Source organism: Carettochelys insculpta, chromosome 22 (genome assembly GCF_033958435.1).
Source record: "Carettochelys insculpta isolate YL-2023 chromosome 22, ASM3395843v1, whole genome shotgun sequence".
Taxonomy (NCBI): Eukaryota; Metazoa; Chordata; order Testudines; family Carettochelyidae; genus Carettochelys; species Carettochelys insculpta.
Genome location: NC_134158.1, coordinates 20,472,028 through 20,493,750, shown reverse-complemented (window position 1 = coordinate 20,493,750; position 21,723 = coordinate 20,472,028). Strand labels below are relative to the sequence as shown.

Genomic DNA, 21,723 nt, shown 5'->3' with positions numbered 1-21,723 from the left:
GGCACCAAACTCTCTGTGGCTTCCCGCCCGGGGCAAGGACATCTCCTGTCCTGCAAGAGAGGGCTCCCTCCTGCAGCAGCCCAGGGCGAGCGGCCCTGTTGGGGGGCAGCTGGCCCTTTGGTGAGAAGGGGGAGCTGGGAGGTGCTCCCGCTTGGGCAGGGCCTCTCACCCACAAGGGGCTGGGTAGGAGGGGTGCCCCGAGCTGGGGTAGGCGGGAAGAGCCTGGCAGGCTGGGAGCCAGGAGCTCTGTCGAGGTCAGAGCAGCGTTGGGTGCGACCAGGCCTGGGGCGCCAGGGAGCTCACCCACGCCCGAGAGGCGCATGCCCCATCCCCCCCGTGGCAGCCATCTCCTCCCCCGCCTGCCCAGTCACCCCTGCCTGGCTCAGGGCCCCTCCTGGCGCAGCAATGGCCAACTGCTGCACTCCTGCGAGCCGGCTGTGAGGGGCTGGTGGTTTGCCCTGCTCTGAGCCCCGGTACCTGAACTGCAGCTGTGGGGGATGGGGGCAGGAGCCCCTTTGCATGAACCTGGGGCAGGATCCCAGGTGCCTGGGCAGCCCTGCCTGCCAGAGCACAGTTGAGGCACCCCAGGGAATCCAGGACCCCAACACCACCCCGTAGCACCCAACTGCTGGGACGAGGCTGCTCCCAGTGTGGGGAATATGGAGCCAGCTGGGCTCAACCGCCCCCGTGAATGCCCCAGCCTGGACACTAGGTCCAGCATGTCCCAATGCCCTGGCCACAACCAGCAGAGAGGAAGGGGGGAGTCGCAGGGCGGAGCAGCTGTGTGGCTCAGGGTGCTCTGTGGGGCACCCAGGAGGCCTGGGTTCTATTTGTGGCTCACCAGCTGACCTTCGGCTCACAAAACTGCCATGCCTCAGTTTCCCTTCCAGTTGCACTGGATGGGACCAGCTGGGCAGCATGCAGGTGTGGCGGCAGCACCTGGCACATTCAGCAAGCTGCAGCCCTCCTAACCCCGGCTCCATTGTCAATTGTTTGACCTGGTCCAAGACCCTCTTTTCACCCCCCACCACCAGGGGAATGGGGCAGCTTGGGCCCCAACCACCAAGGCGCAATCACTTATCACGACAGCTGCCCCCCAGCCCAGAGAACGGGGATCACTCCTTGAGAACAGCCCTAGAGCAGCCAACCTTGCGGCATTAGGGGAAAGGGGCTGAGCTAACTAGAGCGGGGCTGGTCTCCCCTGCCCCCCCCGCACCTGCTCCTGTTGTTCTGGTCACAAGGGGCTGCAAACCCAAAAGCTCTGTTTAGAAAGCAGCATCCAGCAGAGGGGCTGCGAGCTGCGCACTCGGGATTGAGACAGCAACTGCTAGTGCAGCTCACGGAAGGCTCCTGCCAGGTTACCCCAGACTGCATGGGGCTCCCGCTCCTCTTTTCCAACCCTGGGCAGAACCAATTTTGTTACAGGCACACAGGTGACGTGCAGCAGCTTAGAAACAACACTCGACCCTCTCCTGGGTGGTTCCCCGAGCGCCCAGCTTACAGTGGATTGCCTATGCCACCTCTGGGCTTCTCCGTTGTAATTTCTGAAGCCCCACGTCCCAGCCTGAGCGCTGACTCCAAGGGGCCTAGGGGGATGCTGTGCTGCAGGGTGGCTCCCTTGAGTGCGCTCTGCCTCGCAGTCAGCGCTCACCCCAGTACTCCAGCGGAGGAGTTGGGGGTGTGGGGCTGCAGAGGAGAACCCAGCAGAAAAGCTCTTCCGGCTGAAAAGTCAATACAATCTATTCCCCCCGCTTGCAGGAGAAAGCTCATCACCTCGCAGGCCTCCTAGAAGTCCTCCAGTAAAACCAGAGCTGGCCCAGGGGCTGCTCTGAATCCTGACCCCTGTGGAACAACCAGTTGAAGTAGGATCTCTCCCAGGGCCCTAGAAGAGTTGGACGGTTGAGGTAGCGAGATGCCCAGAGCCCACCAGGCAAGCTGCTCATTCCCTGTCCTTCTGAAGTAGGATGAAGTTTAATAAGGACAAAAGCAAAGCGCTCCACTTAGGGAGGAACAAGCAGCTTCATACATACAGAATGGGAAGTGACTCCCTGCAGAAAGGGATCTAGGGGTCAGAGTGGACCACGAGCTGAACGTGAGTCAATACTGTGATGCCGTTGCCAAAAGAGCAAACGCGATTCTGGGATGCGTCAAGAGGAGCGTGGTGAGCAAGATACAAAGTCATTGTTTTGCTCTGCTCAGCACTGGTTGGGCCTCAGTTGGAGTCTCGTGTCCAGTTCCGGGCCCTGCATTTCAAGACGATGTGGAGAAATTGGAGAAGGTCTGGAGAAGAGCAACAAGATTGATGAAAGGTCTAGAGAACAGGAGCGAGGAGGGAAGACTGGAAGAACTGGGCTTGTTTAGTTTGGAAAAGGGAAGGCTGAGGGGGAACCTCATAGCGGTTTTCAAGTATTGAAAAGGGGGTTACAAGGAAGAAGAAAAATTGTTCTCCTGGACCTCTGAGGAGAGGAAAAGGAGCAACCGGCTCAAACTGCAGCAAGGGAGGTTTAGGTTGGACATCAGGAAAAACATCCTAACTGTCAGGGTGGTCAAACACTGGAATAAACTGCTGAGGGAGGTTATGGGGACACTCTGCCATGGGAGATATTTAGGAAGAGGTTAGACAGACACCTAGCGGATGGTCTAGACACTCTGGATGGAGGTTGGTCTTAGTTAGGGCAGGGGCCAGGATTCAGTGACCTCTTGAGGTCCCTTCCAGTTCTAGCATTCCACGATTCCACCCAGGGGTTTGAACGCAGGGAGCCGCTCCTAAGCCACACCCCAGGCTGGGGCTGGGAAGAGATCAGCAGCTTGCAGGAGCCGAAGGGCCGAGCGGAGTAACAGAGCTTCACGCCCTCTGTCGCCTCCAGAGGCATCTGCTTCCTCCTTCCACCCTGGAGAAGGGGGAGGAAAAAACCCAACAAAACAAAAACAAACTGCCCCAGCTCGGTCAGTGCTCACTCTAAACCCAGCGTCTCAGAGCAGCGAGAGCAAGGTGGCATTACAGCCCATGTCCTGTTTATGTTCCAAACAACCCGACTGCTTATCTCCCCCCCCCAAATCCCTCCCCAGCAGCCCCCGTGTGGGAAAGTGCTAGACTCAGTTCCTGACAGGAAGCGCCTCGTTTCTTCTGATTCTTTCTACAGAGGAGGCGGAAACAAACAAAAAACGGCCAGGGGAGCTCAGGAGCTGAATGAACTATCCCTGGCTGAGGGGCACAGACCAGCTGCGTCACGGCGGAGGGCTGGGGGCTGCGTTAAGCCGGCCCGGGAGGAAAATGGGGCTGCACAGCTCAGCCCCTCCTTTGGGCTCAGCATGGAAACAAGGGGCGACCACTCCATTCAACCTCCAAATTATGTTAATCCCATTAAGAAACAGACCCAAGAGCTGAAGAAAATTACGGTGACGAGCGAATAAGGTCTCAACTGACTTCCCAGCTGCGCCGGACGGCTGAGGCAGCTGCCTCTGGCTGAACCGCTCCAGTGCAGGGCAGAGCGCTAACGCAGGGGTGCTGGATGCCAGCCCGCTTCCCCTCCAGGCAGAGAGGTGATGAGGGTGCAGTCACGTTCCCCACCGGCATCTCTCCTGGAGCCCGCAGGTCCCGGCTGAGGAGGAATTGGAGCAACCAGCCACAGCAGCTGAAGCAAACGGCTCGTGCTCACGTCAATCCATTTCCATCCGCCCTTGGTTTGGGAGAGGAACCAGGGCCTCTTTCCTGAATCAAAACGAAGGCTCTCGCTTGCAGCAGCGCCCACCCCCAATGGCGAGACCCCTCTCTTGCATGGGGACCCCCCTCAACCCCCACCCCGCCCATGCTGGGGCCTGTCCTTCCCCCTCCCCTTCCAAAAATAGACAAGCACTGACAGATGAACCCCAGGGGTCACTGCTAGTCGCTCCCTTCCAGCTGCAGGAAAGGACAATAACCCCCCAGCAGCCCCCCCACCCACTCTGGGCCTTTACTGAGCAATTTAAAGACGTGGTGTTTTGGCTCCTGAGCTCCGGGGGTTTATTGTTGGTGGAAGTCCTGGGCTTCATCCTTTCCAAGGATGCTGCTCCAGGCTGGAGACATGCGCCTTGCCCTCCCTCCCCCAGTCCGAGATGCAGCCCAAGAGGCCACGGACAATCCCAGCTCTGGAGTGGGAAAAGGTCAGCACAGTCGAGGAAGAGGCCGAGTCCTGCGGAAACGGGTGCCAGACAACAGGGGGGGCGATAGGGAACGACCCCTCCCCCGGCGAGGTGGGCAGCTGGGCAGCACCGGGGACGTCAGGAACTCTCTGCTCCTGGTGTACAGGGCTCGTGCTGAGCACTGAAATGGGAGGGCTGAAGGGGGTGACAATGTTTCTACAGCCAGCGAGCGCGTGGGGCCACACGGCCCTGCCCCGCCGGCAGGGAACAGGTCACGGGGCCCACTTGCCCCGAAGCCCCAGACAGGGCAGTCTGCTACCTCCAGCCACCCTGCCCTGCAGTGGTACCCGCAGCGCTGTGGGGGCTACGCCGGCTGCCCCTCTGCAGTGAGGGGACGGCTCCGTCGCCCCTTCCACACAGGGATGCCGGGACCAGAGGCTGGGGAGTCATGGGCAGGAGCCGCCTGTAGAAAGATGACCCTTTATTTGAGCGTGTTGTACCATTGTGGCCTTTCCCGCCCACCAGAGCAACAGCTTCCTCCTCCTCCCCCACAGGAATTGCTAGGCGGGTCTGGGACCGGGGCGGGGGGAGATCTAGGAGCTAATGAGGAACGGACCCTCCCCCACCCCCTCGCTCTTGTACCGAGAGAAGTCCATTTCCCCCCTTGCAGGCACACTGACCCCGCCGGGCCACCGTAGAGCACAGCATGGGAATCTCTCCCATGGGCAGCAAGAGTTCGGCAAGCCTGGCTGCAGGGGCGCTGCCTCTGGGAACCCTCCGCAGCCCCCGCTGCTCCGCCAGGCCCCGGAGAGTCACTGCTGCTTGGAGCGAGGCCACAGCCGGTTTGCCAGCGAGCCCAGGAAAAGCTGCTGCTGCTTGTTCTTGGACAGGTCGGCCAGGCGCTGCTGTTCCTCCTGCAACACAAAGCCCACGTGACAGGGCGCACGCCCACCCCGCCAGACCACCAGTTCCTGCCACGCGCCGCTCGAATGCCCCAGTGACCAGGGCAGGGGCGGCTCACGACTGATTTCAGCCATGAAAGGGAAGGACGCGACAGGGTGGGCCGGGCTCCCATTGCCACGCCGGCGTTTTCGTTCCCTCAGAGGATGCACAGGCAAGGAGCACCACAGAGAATTCGGGGGGGGGGGGGGGGGGGGGGGGGGGGGGGGGGGCAAGGTGCACGTGCCTCAGCCTGGCTGAGCGAGTGCACCGGAGTTACGCACTACGCGGGGCCCCAAGACGTTCAGCACCACAGCTCAGGGGCTGGTGGGAACACCGGCTTCTGCTCCCAGCTCTGCTACTGGCCAGCCTGGGGCAAGGCACTGCCCCCCACTCTGCGCCTTGGTTTCCCCACGGGCACAATACCAAGCTGCTGCACGTTCTAGGAATACAGCCTGGCTCTCCTTCGCTAACGAGCGTAACCGCTACATGGGCTTAGACACAGCTGTCGCTAAAGCCGTACAACCCCAGCGAGGACGCGTTAGCCCGGCGGCAGGGTACGTCTTTCAGGATGGCTGTTTCCCGTAAACCCCTAAGCCACTACAGCCCCAGAAGTACAATTCCTACCCCCATGTCCTACACGCCCTCACCCTGTTGCAGCTCCCTCCCTGCCGCAGAGCAGCTGTCCAGGGTTCCCACAGCCACCCCCACCCCAGGCCGTGGGAGCTGGGGGAGGGAATCTCACCACATTTTAATGGGGGAAGCCCAAGACACCAGCATCTCTCTCTGCCGCCCCCTGGAACCTGTCCATCTCGGCTAAGCTGCGAGGCCAGTGCTGATCTGTTTGCCCCAGCAGGGCTTCCATCTGGTCACGGGAAGCCACATCTGGAGTATAACAAACCCCCACCCTCCAAGGCCCTGAGAACACCCCTCAACGCTGCCCCTGCCTTCTGGGGCCACAGCCTAGGCCAGCGCCGCAGGAACGGCCTGCACCCAATGCCCTTACTTGTTCCAGCTGAGACTGCCTGCGCTTGAACGCTTCCAGCGGGTCCTCCTCCAGCGAGTAGTTCTCCAGCACCGTCCGGACGTCCTCCACCCCACTCACGGCAATAGCTGTCAGGCAGCGAGGGGTGGGGAAGGTGAGGCTGAGCATCGGCTGGGCCGGGAGGCAGAGGGACCACCCTGCCTGCGTGGCAGCAGCATGGTCCTACTGGGGTCAGAGGGGCAGGGGCAGAGCAAGGGAGAGCTGGGCGGGGAAGCTCAGATCCCGCCAACCCTGTGCATCCCCAGACCTCCGATTCCCCAGCCAGGGTAGGTGGAGGGTCCCTGGCTCCCCACAGTGACCTGCACAGCTCTTACTGACCCAGCTCTGGTTCCCAGCCTTGGCAGCTGCAGAGACACACCTGGGCTGGGGTAAGAACTGCCTGGGGAGCTGGAGACACCCCCCCCCATTTGCCTTGGGGAGGGATACAGGGTGGGGGTTGCTCTTAGGCCCTTCCCTCAAACTGGGCAGCTGGATGGGTGTGCAGCTTCAGCAACTGGCCTGACGAGAGGGCGGGACCTTGGGGGAAGGGGCGGGGCCTTAGCAAGAGGGAGTGATGGGGCCGGGCAGATGGCAACTTGTAACAGCGGATGGGACTTTCCAAAGTGGGGGGGACCACAGCCTCTCTTGGGGTGCCCCTGTGTAGTCCCCTCTGAGAAATGCAGCACGTCCCAGGGACGCTGGGGTGTGATGCCCGGACACCTGCTCTCCGCAGGACTGACAGGAGTAGCTTGTGCACTCGCACCCCTTGGCTTCCCCCTGGCACCCGCCCTGATCCTCACCCGGCGGGCGGGCGAAGCCCAGGACTCCCACCCGCTGGGAATGGCCCAGCCCATTGCAGAGCCACCACCCGCACAGGTGGACGGAGCTGCCACCGTGCCCCTCCCACGGCCTCACGGCGCCGTGCCGAGAGCCCCCGCCGCCCCTACTCTTCAGGAAGGCGGCGAGGTCGAAGAGTGCCCTGTCGTCGGAGCTGCCGTCCCACTTCTTCAGCGCGAGGCCATTGAAGGGCTGCAGGCGGAACGCCTCCTTCTTGCAGTCCACCACCACCACCTTGGCCGGGTCTCTGTTCAGGCAGGAGATGTCCTGGCGGGTGGGGACACAAGACAGAAGCTGTCACCTGCGCTCTCCGGGGTCCCAGAACCCAACACGGGGCGGCCTCGGAGACGGTCCTTCCCCTGCCCAGCCGGGGCTGTGCCTCTGTCCCCTCCCCACCAGCAGCATTCGGCGCGCTGATCGCCCCACCAGTTCAGATCCGCTCTGGCCAGCGGAGCGAGTCAAAAACCAGCTCTCCTCTTCGCTGACTGCCCTGGCGTTTCTACTGCGGTGGGCAGAACACTGGCCGACACAGCCCGCCGGGTGGGTGTGCCACCTGCCGGCAGTTGCGTCCCCCAGCCCCGCAGGGCTCTCTGGCAAGCCAATCAGGTATAGCTGAGAATGATTTGCTACAGCTGGGATGGATCAGTGCCAGGCCAAAGGCAGGAGGTTAGGGAGAGGGGAACCCTAGGACTTTGCTCCCCAGCGACGGGAGATTTTGCAAGCTGCTCTGCAGTATTTCCGGTCACCCTCCTCCATAAGGAGGCCGTCTGGCCTCTGTTCTGCGTCGGGAGCTAAATGAGGAGGGCTGTTTGCCGCTGACTCAGCACAGCTCCGGGGCTCACCCTGGGCGAAAGCCGCCACGACTGGATCCATCAAGCCAGTCCACACCTGCTCCACCCGACAGGTCACGCCCAACGTTCCCTCTTAATTCTTCTCCACCCAGGGGCAGAATAAATTTTGTTCCACGCACCGAGGCATGGGCAGGGGTGCACCACCAATAGAAACATGCTGCTGGCAGTGGGGGCTCTGCGAATCAGCTAGGTGGCCCCTCAACCTCTCCTAGATGGCTGCCCAAGCGAGCGCTCAGCTTAAAGGGGACACTGGCCATGATGTTGTGGCATCTCAGCACCCGGATCTGCAGCAGGACAGGCAAGCTGCAGTCGTTCCCGCTTTGGTTCAGGGTCCCAGATCACAGCCCCCCAAGTACCAGGCAAACCCTAGCAATACGGGAAGGGGAAAGGAGGCCATTCTGCTCTGCCAGCCGGCTCCGAGCAACTACTACAGAGAGCTTTTTCTTGCTTCTACTTGGGGGTGGGGGAAAGATGCTGCCCCCTCTGCTGGGATAACACACCCCTGCTGGTTAGATCCACACCCCCTCCCCACCCTCTGCCTGCCAGTGACATCACAGCTCCCTGGGAGAGAGAGTTTGCTGCGTCAAGTGGAGATTTCCCCTCTGCACATTACCAGACTACCTGGCAGGTGTCCCACTGTGCCAGCAAGACAGCATGGGACTCCAGGAATGCCTGAACTCCATTCCCGCCTCTGCCTTGCGCTTGTTTCTCAGAGCCGTGTTCAGCCCTAAGTGTGTGCAGTGAACTGCTGAAATGCAGCCACCTTGGTGTTTCCCAACTCACTAGAAGCACTGGGACAGGACCACCGTTCCCGCTAATCTTTTCCCCCGGGGCAGCTTTTTTCCATTCACGTGCAGAATAATTTTGTGCACACTGAGGAATGTGCCATGTGCACCACCCCTAGAAACACAACCTGGCAATGGGTGCTCTGCCAATCACCTGGGTGGCATGTGAAGCCCTCCTGAGCAGCCGCATGAGTGTGCAGCTGACAGGGAACACGGGCGACACCCTCCACTCACTCGATTTCAAGCGTTCGCACTGAAGAGCGGTGTAAAGGTCCCATCGTAAGCCCTCCCCTCTCCAAGTAGACACTGCACCGCTCCAATCACTCAGCCTTTCAGGTCAGCAGGGACCCTCAGAGCAGCCTGACCTCCTGCGGAGCCTGGCCCACTCACCCCAGGGGCTTGGCTGCAACTAAAGCATCACCTGCGAAGGATGAAAAGCAGAGTCCAACAAGCCGAGTTTGAGCCATGCACTGGGGAGGTGAGGTGTTTAGCAGAGACAGCAACACCTGATACAAACCTCCCCGCAGGAACAAGGGCATTTCACCCCCACTTTCAGGCCTCCAGGGCCCCCCCCTGCTCTCCTTCTGGTGCCGACAAGGCAGAGCTTTCTCTCCTAGCACCGATACTGCCTTCCACGGACGTGAGACGCTCAGAGCCTGATCCCTAAGCAGAACTTCCACCAGCCTCAATGGGAGTTCCACCAGCCCCCATCCAGGCCTGTCTCTGCTCCCCACACGCCTAGTCTTGGCCCAGAAATGCCCTGGCAGAATTCCTGGCCACCTAGCACAGCTTTGTGTGGGTGTGGAGTCTGCAGTAGGATGTTAAAGTTTAACTGGTCAGACGCATCCTAAGCTAAGGGTTGGCAACCAAAAGACCAAGAGCCATTTCTTCCAGATCGGTAAGCAACTCAGTCATTCAAGAACCGCAAAGCATGTGAATATGAGACCAGCGCACATACAACGATTTGTAATGTGATCCGTGCTTACTGCAGGACTACTTACAAACTTATTACATATCCTATTTCCTCAAACTTTGTATGTGTTTTTGTACCACCGTCTTCCTCACTTTCACTCTCGAACCTTCTCCCTCTGGAGGGCAGCCAGGGGAGCTATCCAACTTTCCGAGATCACATCTCATTTGCTGTTTAGATACAAGTAGTTCATTTTTGGGCTCTTAGATGTTCACCATTTATTGAAAATAACCAGGAGGGTGTTTTTTACTTTGCAATTATGGCGTCGGGAGCCACAAAGATGTCCTTGAAGAGCTGCAGGTTGCAAACTCCTGCCCTAAATGAATGAGGCTTACTGGTTATGGTTAAGCTGTGGGTGCTGGAGCAGCCCCTGCCTGCCGAGGGCAGCCGGCTGCCCTAAACCGGTGTGGGCTGCCCAGCTGGTCCGGCCTCCAAGCATAGCAGTCTGGCCTGGGTGTCAGACCAACTAATTAAATGGGATTTTACATCCCTACATCTTAAAATGCTTCACAAAAGGAGACCAATAGCATTAGGTCCCATTTTACAGATGAGTAAACCGAGGCACAAAGCAGGAACGTGACTTGCCCAGGGTCACCCAGAAGGCTGGCAGGGGACACAGGAACTGGAGTTGGGTCTCAAGTCCCAATCCAGCGTACTACCCACTAGGCTGCACTGTTCCCACCCCACCCCACCATGCCCTTCCTTGGAAGCACAGCTCAGACAGCGGGTGGAAGAGACTAATGCGTCAGAAGGTGGGGGTCAGGTCGGGTGGCGTGATTGGCTGCATGGTCTGAAGCGCTTTCCCTGCTAGGGCCGGCATTGGGCAGGGATGCGTATTCATGATGTGCATCGCAGCACCAGATCACTGTGCGAGGTAACAGCACACAACTGACAACAGGGCAATGGATTTACAAGCTGAGTTAACCCAGCCGCTTTTTTAATAGCCCCAGCAGTGAGGAGGGCGGGGGGCGGCCTAACCCAGCCTCCTGACCTGATTTCCACATTTGTCACCCTGTCCCCTCCTCTGTGCTATTCCAGCTGTAAACAAAAAACAGCCCGCTGGGAAATCAGCCCCCGCTACGGTACCAGCAAGCTCGTTCTAAAGCATCCGCCTCTTAGAGGGAACAGCAGGGCTGTTCCTTGCGCACCCAGCCCGCCCCCACCAAACCCCACAAACAATCAAAACACACAGAGAGAAAAGGATGCCCTGCCCACCCCGGGGCAGCAGATGGAAGGTGAGCAGGAGGGAGGGCCCGGGTGGAGGGGAGAGACAGAAGGTCCATAGCATAGTAAAACATCTCTGCTCTATCGTGGAGCGTGGATGGAGGCGTTAGAATTACAGAGCAGGAGGGTGGGGGAAGGAGAGTAGCTTTTCCCGAGGCAGGGCGCTGTCTTGGATGTAAAAGTGATATGGACTATTTCATGGGGATGGGGGGATCCCCTTACATCATACAGGGACCTCCTTAAGTTCTTGGGGCCCCGAGGGGAAGAAGGTGCAGAGCAGCGGCTGATTTTAACCTGCCTACAACCCCCAATGGGTCGAACCTTCCTGGGAGAGGTTTAATGTTCAGCCGGGGACGTGGGTCTAGAGGTGACAGAGAACCAGGCCTTCTGTATTCAGACCCAGGGGAGTACAAGGTCAGGGAAGCGATTGTAGGTATCCACATTCTGCTACTATGGCAACGAGACAGCAGGCAGCTGCTGTACGTACCATCACTCACTGGAGGACAGAGAAAAAGGCAGGAACGGCCCCTCCCTCTCCATCCGCAGCCACCAAGACAAACTGACATTAACATACACGACAGCATGTTTCTGGACAGCTGACAGGGGCCTCTTGTTAAGCAGAACCAATGCATCAAGTCAGCCAAGGGAAAGCTCTCCGACTCAGAAACAATCTAGCGCAACAAGGCAGGGATCTCTGCTGCACCGAAGCAGCAAGGCCCAGAGCAGCTGCCTTTGTCTGAAAGGCGATCTGCACAAAGGAACAAATTGCATTTCCCCTCATTTTTCTCTTGTACAACATAGATGATGAGGCCCAACCTCTGGCTGCCTCCCGCCACCCTTTGCAAGTTTTCACATTTTAAAGCCAGTGACATTCAGATGGATCTTCCTTTGATAGTGTGATGACAAAGAAGGGCGGACGAGGGGCATTTTTAGCTGAGAGACGGGGGTGCTGATCCAAGATCACGTCTCTCGAGTGCCTGAGTTTACTGGGTACTGGCTCAAACAAAGTTGTCACATCTGAAACAAAAGTCACTTTCGCACCTGCATCTGGCGCCTCATTTTTTTTTTGTTTGGACATTTGTGATGTAACCAACGAGCCAGTTCTCCGCAAGGGCCTGGGGAGCAGATGAAACTGGAGTTTGTCTACATGAAAACATGCAGGAAAATTAATCCCCATTGATTTTTGGGGTGGATTAACTAAACTGCATTCCAGGCACCTGCACAGCCCTGCAAACCTGCAGATAGCTACCTCCTATCCTGGGATACCTGCATCTGTGGACCCAGTTGTATTTTTACCATTTTGGTAAATCAACTGCAGAGCTGCAATTTTGTATCTGCACAGAGCTCTACCCCTAGGGATCTTTGATTCAGCTGTAAAGTGACTTTGATTCATTTTATCTTAAAGTCACTTCCCAATTAAATTAAGGTCAACCACGAATTCTGAAGGCGTGTGCCCACCCAGGGACACAATACAGTTTAAGGAAAGGTGTCAACTTCGAGTGGATTTGTTTGATTCATTTTCCTGAGGTTATGGACTTCTCTCCACTTCACACCATGAGGGCAGTGTGAGCTGCCTAAGGCACCAAGTTTCACCCTTGATCTGCCCCCTGGCAGGAACTAAAAGGCAAAGCGGGGGGGCAGGAACACTCCAAGAATTTGGTAAGTATTAGTCAAGGGCTGCTCTTTTCTGTGATAGTAATGGAGGAGGTGCAGGGTCAGGATGGAAGTTGGGTGTGGAAGGGATCCCAGGTAGGGGACCTGGGTGCAAGACGGGCTGTGGGGCCTGGGAGGGTGTGGCCAGTGTTCCCTGTAAGCTGGGCGCTTGTGCGGCTGCTCAGGAGAGATTCCCGTGCTGCCCAGCCGATTAGCAGAGTGTCCACAGCTGGGGTTTTGGTTCTATTGGCGCACGACCTCTGAGAGCTGGCTGCCCCCTCCCCCCACCAACCAGCCTGGGGCAGCAAGGAGGTCCCTCTCCCATCACTGCACACAGTGCTCCACTGAGCCCTGCTTCTCTGCTGGTGGCGGGGAGTGCAGCCCCACAGCTGCCCACAGAGAAGCGGGGCTCAGCAGGCTGTCACTCGTTCCACATGGTAAGTGCAGGGCTGGGGGAGAGGACAAGGGAAGGCAACCCCCCGTGGCTACTGCTGCCTGCACCAGTTAACCCTCCCGCCTTCCGTCCATAGGACAGCTAGGCAGCCACCGCGGGGCCCGGGGTGGCTGCTCCACCTTGTCCTATGGATGGTACAGCTCTGCAAGTCCAAGACCGGAGGTGGCAGCACAGGACAGAGCTGGAGGGTGAGCTGACTTCAGGGTACGGAGGCAAACCTCAGGGTACGGAGGCACGTTAACCACAAAAAACAGACACAGTCACCTTCCTGCTCACTGCACCACAGACTTGTTAGGAGACTATTTTGGCATCTCCCATCCAAGGAAGAAGGGATGCAGCCAGAAACTCCCCCTCCCTGCCCGGCTAAAGGTACCTTAACGTGGTGTCCGTCCATGTAACGGGTGGCATCTCGGAAAAGCCGATAGGAGATGAATCCGTGAGGATCTACACTGTCGATGAGGGGGAATGCCGTCTGGAGGAGAAAAGAGAAGAGACCCAAGGCCTGGACCAGACATTCCTGCAGGCTTAAAGGTACCACAGCTCTTTGCTGACAGACACACCTTGAAAGGGGTCGGTAACACAGCTATGAGGAGCGGCGTGGAGGTTTGTGAAGCTAAAGAGAACCAGGCACAGGTTCCAGAGGTCAGGGACTACCTAATGCGAGCAGCTGGCTTGGAAATGGAACCAAGAAACCTGGAAGCGAACGAAAAGTCAGGAAGGTGACACTTTTCCCAGGGACGCAATTTCCAGAAAAAAATCTGTTTTAGAAGAACAAAAATTCTTCAGCTTTTGGAGGCAGTGTGTGAGACTGACAAGACACGAGCAGTCGGGGAGCCGTGATTTCGATTTCCCCAAAAGAAAGTGGTTCAGGTTTTTTCCAGTAACAGAGAATTTTACTCACAGAAAAGTTCCATTTTGCCAAAAGGGCATTTTCAGTTGGAACAAAAGAAATCAGATGGAAAATTCCCAACCAGCTTTACAAATGGAGCCCAGGCATTTCTTGCAGGACGTACGCAAAGCGAACCAACAGGGATTTCAGTCATCCCACTGCAACCCCGAACGCATTGTGCACCTTGGCATCACAGGCCAAGCTAGGCCACGGTAACACAGAAAATGCATGCTGGGGAGGAGACTAGACAAGACATTGGTTAGGGACGCTGAGAGGAACAAGGCAGGTTTAGTAACGACCAGTCTCCAGCATGCCCCAAGAAAACTGACATCCCCCCCAGCCCACTTCTCACACAAATAGTGTGGGCAACATGATGGGGAGTTAATCACTCTCACGGGCAATAGATATGGTGAGCTGGGGGAGGTTGGGCCACCCATGCTCCACCCGCAGGCCAGGACCCACCTGCTGTTCCCAGGGCTGCCCCAGGCTGGACAGTCTGGTTGGGGCCACATGGAAGGGGCAACTGTGACTCCTGGCCACCCAGAGCACTGGGCCTGCCGGGGGCAAGTGGCAGCCATGCTGCTCGGAAGCTGGGGGCACTGAGGCTGTGCTGCCCAGAGCACCAGGGCTGGAGGCAGGACAGGGGGATGCTCTGGACTCCTGCAGATGTGGGGTGGCCCCTCAGGCACAAGGTGGGGCTGAGAGGGACCCAGGGGCTGCACACAGCTGGGACCGAGAGCACCCGTGTGCACGCTTGGTTGGTGCAGTATCTATTGTTCCTTCGGCATGTTCCAGGCAGGGGCAGGAGGGGCGTGCCTCTGGCTGCAAACTGCCAGCCTTCTCCCAGAGAGTCCCAGCAAACAAGCACAACCAGGGCCCCTGTTCGATAGCCTGAATGAACGTGGCACATTCCAAACGCTGCCTTTCACGCACTAGCTACGCTGAAGGCAGGTTAGGAGCTGAGCCGGGAGCCCGCCCAGCCCAGTGACGTGGACACTTCCTAACACCCTACCATAGGGCTGAGCCAACCCTGCCCCAGTTCATGGGCCACAACACAGCCAACAGTTACCGGTGCTCACACCAGGAGCAAAGGGACGTTCCCATCAGCCCACCGCCAGCGAGATCTCTTCCTGGTTTGCCAGAGCCTGCAGGAGAAGCACTGAGTCTCCCCCCCGGTTCTCTTCTATCCACGCCAGCCGCACCTGACCTCCCGGATCACGGTCGCCAAGGCACAGGCCCTCCCACGCACCCCACCCCAAAGGCACTCACCATGCCCGTCTCCGAGGTAAATACAACGATTTCATAGTGCGGTGCCAGCTGCTGAAACAGACTGTCGATGCCCGGTCTCTTCTTAAAGCGCCAGCCGGTTACGAGCTGGGGACAAATGGACAGAAAGAAAAGCCATGAAATGACAACGGGCTCCGGGAGGAGAGCGGCTGTCCTCGCGCGGCCCAGCAGGGAGAGGAGCCGAGTACAGCAGGGGGCACCAGGTGCAGGGAAGTCTGGGAAAGCGGCCAGCGGTTCTTCATGAGACGACCCTGAGATTCATGCTGCATCACAGCCAGGGCTCCCACTAATCTTTTCCATCCATGTGCGGAATAAACTTTGTCATGTGCACCAAGGCACTGAGGATCTGCACCGCCAGCAGAAACAAAACTACCTATGGGGGCTCTGCCAATCAGCTGGGCAGCACTGGAATGTCTCTTGAGTGGCTGCACCAGCACCCAGCTGACGGGGAACCCTGATCGTAGCGCCTCTGACTCGTGTGTCATCACAGCGCCTCGGAGCCCAGTCCTGCCTTTTCCTGTCTTATCGCAGTGCCTAAGGGCGGGACCCCCTTGCGCCAGGCACTGTACAAACACACTCCTGGAAGAAGATCCCTGCCCAGGAGCGCAAGACAAGAGACAGAGACACAGACCAAAGAGACAGTACAAGGACACAGGGGCACAATGCCGTGCGGTGTAACAGCCACTGGTCTCCTCGTTCCCATGTCCTAACCACAGTCACTGTTTTGTAGGCCCCTTGGAAAAGGGGTGGGAAGGAGGGACCTGAGAAAAGTGAATTGGATGGATGTTTACACCCAAGCACAGGGAGGCACCAGAAAGGAGGAGAGCGCAGAGGTGCACCACTGAGAACTTCACAAACAGGCAGATGGCACTATGGGCTGATCTGAGGCAGGAGGCAACTTCGAGAGCGTACGACACGGGGCAGGTAGGGGCTAGGCTGGGAAGGGCCCCAAGAACCCAACACAAGCAGCTTACGTCTGATGCAATGAGAAGGGGGAACCAGGGAAGGCTGCAACTCTCTCAAACCGTTCGTTCCCCTGGTTGGGTGTCTTCGCTGGGCAAAGCACTGTGCAGGCCTGCTGCCCGGCCCGCAGCCCGACGGGGGGCAGGGGGCTGCGTGGGAACCCAATGCTCACATTCCAAAGCTGGCAATTTAGCAACTCAAATGCGCAAGCGGCATCAGGACTAAACGGGGGCAGCAGTGCTGCTCTCTCCAGAAGTGCCCCCGGGGGTAAGAACCAGGGCTGGCTTGGCCAAGCCCGCAGCAACAGCGAGCAGCGATCCCACCAATCCACAGGCATCTCCAGGCTCCTCACCCCGTTCTGGAAGGGCAGCATTTCTCTCAAGCCCCCCTCCCCGGCTCATGATCATGTCCGCAGCAGTTCCATGGTTCCCAAACTGCGGGTAGTGACGCTCGGCCCCAGCTACCACTGGGAGGTATTTGGGCCGTTCACCCTCCTCCTCCATCGACTGTCTTGGATGGGCAAACTGGAGTGGCGGTGAGACTCCACGTGTGAGGTCCTGATGCCAATCACATTTGCCCGTCTCCATCGACGGAGGGGCTAAACCTGCATGGCACTGAGGCTGCCACACCCAGAGTGGGAGCTGAGCTCGACCTCCATCTCAACAAAGCTCTCGCTGCATTAGAAAAGGTTCCGAAAAGAGCAGCTAGCATAATTAGGGGGTCGGAACGGCTCCATATGAAGAGAGATTAAAGAGTCTGGAATAATTTTAGCCTAGAAAAGAGGAGACTAAGGGGGGACAAGGGGATCGTGACCAGCGTGGAGAAAGCGAATAAGGAAAAGTTACTTTTATGTTTCTATAACGTAAGAACAGACAGCTGCTTCCCAACGGACAAATGTTCTCTCCTCTCAGGAGCAGCCTGCTGCAAAGAGGTTTACTGACTGACAGCTTTTAGGATCATACAGACAGGGTCCACCGCTCCCCCACTCCCTGGGCTCTCGGACCAAGGGAAGGCATGATGTCAGAGCCACTGGAAAGGCCTGGAATCCAGCAGGCTTCTCGGAGTGAAAGCAAGGGCCGGTTCAGACAAAGTCCAGGGGCTATCCATTAGGAACAGAGTTTTACCAGTGCACCTTGCTCCAGTTCCAGGCTTTCCACGCTCAGCTTTGCTGATGCCTGTCAATCCTAACCTATAGCCTCTCTGGTTTCTCCACGACCAGAGTTGCACCCTCCCACTTCCTGATTAACAGGACCCAGGGCTTTTCCAAGGAAGCCGCCTGTGGTCTCACCCATGCAGAGCAGCCCTACACAGGAAAGAAATAGGCACCATGCCGGGACCACTAATCTAGAGGTCACTTATGATCCATCAGGATCTCAACTCCAGCACTAACCCACTGCCTCAACCCTTGCGTCTGCTCCAAAAGAACCTGACCCAACACAAAGACTCTGAGGGAACTGAGCCCTGTTCACCTTAACCCATTCACTCTAGAAAGACACACCGACTTACCGACCATTCGGGATGAAGCAAAACATCTGTAAGCTCAATGACCAGCGTGTAGGGCGGCTGGTAGTAGGGTTCTTTCAGGGGGTCCGGAAGCAGTTTTGGGCTGGTGGGCTCTATAATCATCTGCAGGGAAGAGACCCAGGAAGACAGATTAAGAGATTTATAGGTGCACAAGGAAGCCAGACCTCGAGATACCTGAGCAGCGAGAGAAAAGGAAAGGACTACAGATGGCTCCCAGCACACTGCATTAACATGCACATGAGGCAGAATTCCTGCACCACTGATGTGGTTCATTTCCTCTCTACAGTGAACCCCTTCCCCACTGGCACGTCCTTGTCACTGCAAATTTTTCATTGCTAAGAGATTATTCTCGGGCCATTGACTACCTGAGCGCTACAGACAGGTGGCAGAGGAAGGGACAGCTTCCCCTCAAATCAAAACATCTGCTCCTCTCTCTCGGAGGCTGCTGCTCTCCCCGACCCCCTCCCGGCTCTGACCTCAACTCCCAGTTATTACATCGGGCTTCAGTTTAACCTGAGTAGCAGCGAAGCTCCACTCACACCTCGCTCCAAAAACTAACCATGTGGGAGCCTCAGAAGAACAGCCCGACTGGATCAGAAACAGGTCCATCGAGCTCAGTATCCTGTCTTCCACCAGAGGCCAATACCACAGGCTCTGAAGGCGAGGGACACCACTCCTGCCCACCCTGCCCAGTGCCCACTGATGGACCTAACCTCCATGAATTTATCTAGTTCTTTCTGACCCCCTGATAAAGTCCTGGTCTTCACAAAATCCTCTGGCAAGCAGTTCTACAGGTTCACTGTGTGCTGCATGAAGAAAAACTTCCTTTTGTTTTAAATCTGCTACCTAGTAGTTTCATTTGATGGCCCTTAGTTCTTATGTTATGGGAACAAGTAAACAACTTTTCCTTATTCACTTTTCTCCACACTTGTCATGATTTTATAGACCAAACAGGCCCCCAATCGATCTTGCACAGTCCATGCTAGCTGCACCCCCACACCCTCCAAAACTAAGACAGCATCGCCTGCCTGTCGGACACTGCAGCTGCTAAGGGGCAAGGTCTAAAAATGGTCCTCTGCTATCCATTTGTGCCTGGCAGTAGCCTTTCTGCCTCCCTGCGGAGACAGCTCAAGCAGCTGGGAGAGGTAACAAAGTGAGCTTCTAATCAGAGCAAAGCTGCAGCTGCGAAGAAATTTTTAGCTGCCATGGTATAAGGGACAGGCCACTGTTCAGGTCTGAGTGTTTCTACGCTGGCAGTGTTCGAGTGATTGGCTACTCTCCCCACTAGACAATGTGATGCCAGTCAGGCCTTTGGCATCAGCCTCTCTGTGAAAATTAACTCCCGTCCTTTGGAATTCTCCATCACTGGGAATTTGCAAATGAGGATCAGGTTTTTTTTTTTTTTGGTTTTTTTTTAAAGCTCTAGTTCAAAAGGAATAATCTGAGGGCAGTTTCCTGACCTGTGGGCGAGACTAAAACTTAGGATCATAAGGACCCATCTGGCCTTGGAATTTACGAATTTTCAACATGAGAAGAGTCACCTTAAATGTATTTCATTAAGGGCTTGTGGGGGGGGTGTCTTATCATAGAATTATGGGGCTGGAAGGGACCTCAGGAGATCATTCTAGCCCCCTGCTTCAAGCAGGATCAACCCCTACTAAGTCATCCCAGGCAGGACCTTGTCAAGCCAGGACTTAAAAACCTCGAGGGATGGAGAAGCCACCACCTCTCTCGGCAACGCATTCCAATGCTTCACCATCCTCCTGGTGAATTAGTTTCTCCTAATATCCAATCTATACCTCTCGCTCTGTAACTTCAGACCATTGCTGCTTATTCTGCGTCTGTCATCACTGAGAACAGTTTCTCTCCATCCTCTTTAGAGCCCCCCTTCAGGAAGGGGAAGGCTGCTATTAAATCACCCCTCAGTCTTCTCTTCTGTAAACTAAACAAGCCCAAATCCCTCAGCCTCTCCTCCTAGGTCTTGTGCTCCAGCCCCTTAATCATTTTCATTGCCCTCTGCTGAACCTGCTCCAATGCGTCCACATCCTTTCTACAGTAGGGGGGCCCAAAACTGGACACAACATTCCAGATGTGGCCTCACCACTCCCAAATGGAGGGGAACAATCACTTCTCTAGATCCGCTCGCAATGCTCCTCCTAATGCACCCTTTCTCAGAGCAACAGCTGTAGATGGGCTAGTCTGCCCGAGCGAGCTTTAATCAGCTAGAGTGGGCAACCACAGCCATGAAGACAGCACAGCACAGGTGGTACAAGCCAGGCATCAATCTTGGTACGTACTCTGCTTGCTAGCCTGGTCTGCTGCACTGTCTTCAATGTTCTCAAACTAACCCAGGCTTCCCCCGTTGTTGGGATGTATCAGGCCCTGCCCTCTTTTTTAACAGGTGGGAGACTGAGGCACAGAGCTGCCTAAGGTCACACCAGAGCCCACAAAGAAGCAGGAAACTGACCCAGATACCCAAAGTCCTATCTAGCATCCTATCCCCAGGGCCACGCTTATGCTAAGCAAGACTTTGAATACCAAGCCTAAGCTCAACTTTCGAGGCCAGGATAAATCCATGCCAACAAGAGATGCAGTTTTACAAACTGTAGCCAGTGCAATGTGGCTGTGAACTCTTTGATGCTGGCATTGTCTTTCACCATATGTTTCTACAGGGCCTAGCACAACAGACCCTAGTCTCGGCAGAAGCCTCTGAGTGCAACGAGAAGACAAACCTATGATTCATTTTAGAGGGTCTGTCTGATTGATCAAGAACAAGGACCATCAAATTCAGCACACAGCTTACTCTTATCACAACTGAAAGCAACAAAGGATTTGGTCCTGCTAGGAAAACAGGATGTGCCTGGAACCAATCGCATCTCAGAAAATCAAACAGAAAAGACAGAATCACCAAATCAAGTACAGTCCTCAAAACTGACATAACTGAGCCCACACAGACTGAACTAAGATGAACCAGAAAGATAGGCTGAACCTAGAACAGGGTTGCGTCTAAGTAGCCCTTACGGAAAAGGGATAAAAGGCAGAAATTTGGAGTAGCGCTCCATTTTGACAATGCTTAAGGTTTGAAAACTAGAAGAAAATGCTGCTGGAAGCCAAATTGACTGTAGCCCTTTTCTGTTAAAACATAAACAAGCAGAGTTTATGGGGTGAAGAAAACAATGCACTTGATGGAATTCCCATTTAAAAAAATGTAACAGAAAAGTTTTAACCAGTCCCTTTTTTTTTTTTTTTTTAAAAGAAATATGAAATAAAAATTAACATTAAAAACAACACTATTTTTGAAAAATGCAATCATTTCAGTAAAGCATGTACGTTTTCCTTTTACCTTAGAAAAGGAAGAAAACCTCCTTAATCAAGTTTAGGGCCTGAGCAATGCCAGATGAACCTGCTAGTGAAACACTGTCGGGATCTGTTTCCTATTCATAAGAGTTACATTTGGCCCTAGCTTGGGAAATTTACAGTGGAGTTTTTCATCTGACTGGAAAGCCAGGCTCAGCTCTTTAATGAGCTATTCCAGACCTGCTGGTGAGCTTGCACACAACTCACCTGTCTATAGTCTTTGAAGTACTTATACGTCCTTCGGAGCTGCTGAACCACCACTGGATCTGCAAAACAAGAGGAAGAGTTTCATGCAGAAGCAGCAGCTAAAGCAGGAAGAAAAAATCTTCATGCCAAACCTCACAGCCAGCAGGAAAACGAATACCTGCGTAGAGAGGGATTCTGAAAAGAGCATATACAAACTGGCTGGGTGGGAGGGAGAATGCTCTGAGCACCAAAGCGGAGGTGTGCGGCAATTTCTAACTCCCCTCAGATTGCCTGGGAGATCTCGCCCAAGTCCTCAACTCAGCGTGCCTCAGTTTCCCACCTACGAAATAGGATTAATGCACCTTTGTCTCACAAATGTGCTTTGCTCATTCGTGACTGTAAAGCAATGATCCTCAGCCCAGAGTACATGTGGGGGGTGCAGCAGTGGCCTTCTGGGGGTGCATGAGCTCATCTAGCCATTTACCATGTTCTACCACAGGCTACATAAAAAGCACTAGTGAAAGTTGGTACAAACTCAATTCATTCAGCTAAAATAAAGTCAGAAATTTGTCAGTAATAGCATGTCGTGACACGTCCGTAGTTTAGGTCTGATTTTGAAAGCAAGTTATTTTAAGTGGGGTGAAACTTGGGGGTACGC

General features: G+C 55.8%; 1 protein-coding gene across 3 annotated transcripts in view; it reads right to left on the bottom strand.

Annotated features, from left to right (window-relative positions):
* Positions 1-4,007: 4,007 nt before the first annotated feature.
* TIMM50 (translocase of inner mitochondrial membrane 50) overlaps positions 4,008-21,723 on the bottom strand; it is a 58,007-nt gene continuing 40,291 nt past the window's right edge. For all 3 annotated transcript variants that reach the window (XM_075016205.1, XM_075016207.1, XM_075016208.1), the window contains exons 5-11: positions 21,087-21,145; positions 17,505-17,624; positions 15,018-15,122; positions 13,233-13,331; positions 7,033-7,189; positions 6,068-6,174; positions 4,008-5,036 (exon numbers count right to left, since the gene is read on the bottom strand). In XM_075016205.1, the coding sequence (XP_074872306.1) occupies positions 4,935-5,036; positions 6,068-6,174; positions 7,033-7,189; positions 13,233-13,331; positions 15,018-15,122; positions 17,505-17,624; positions 21,087-21,145 (749 nt within the window). In that variant the 3' untranslated portion in view covers positions 4,008-4,934. The remainder of the gene's footprint in view (positions 5,037-6,067; positions 6,175-7,032; positions 7,190-13,232; positions 13,332-15,017; positions 15,123-17,504; positions 17,625-21,086; positions 21,146-21,723) is intronic.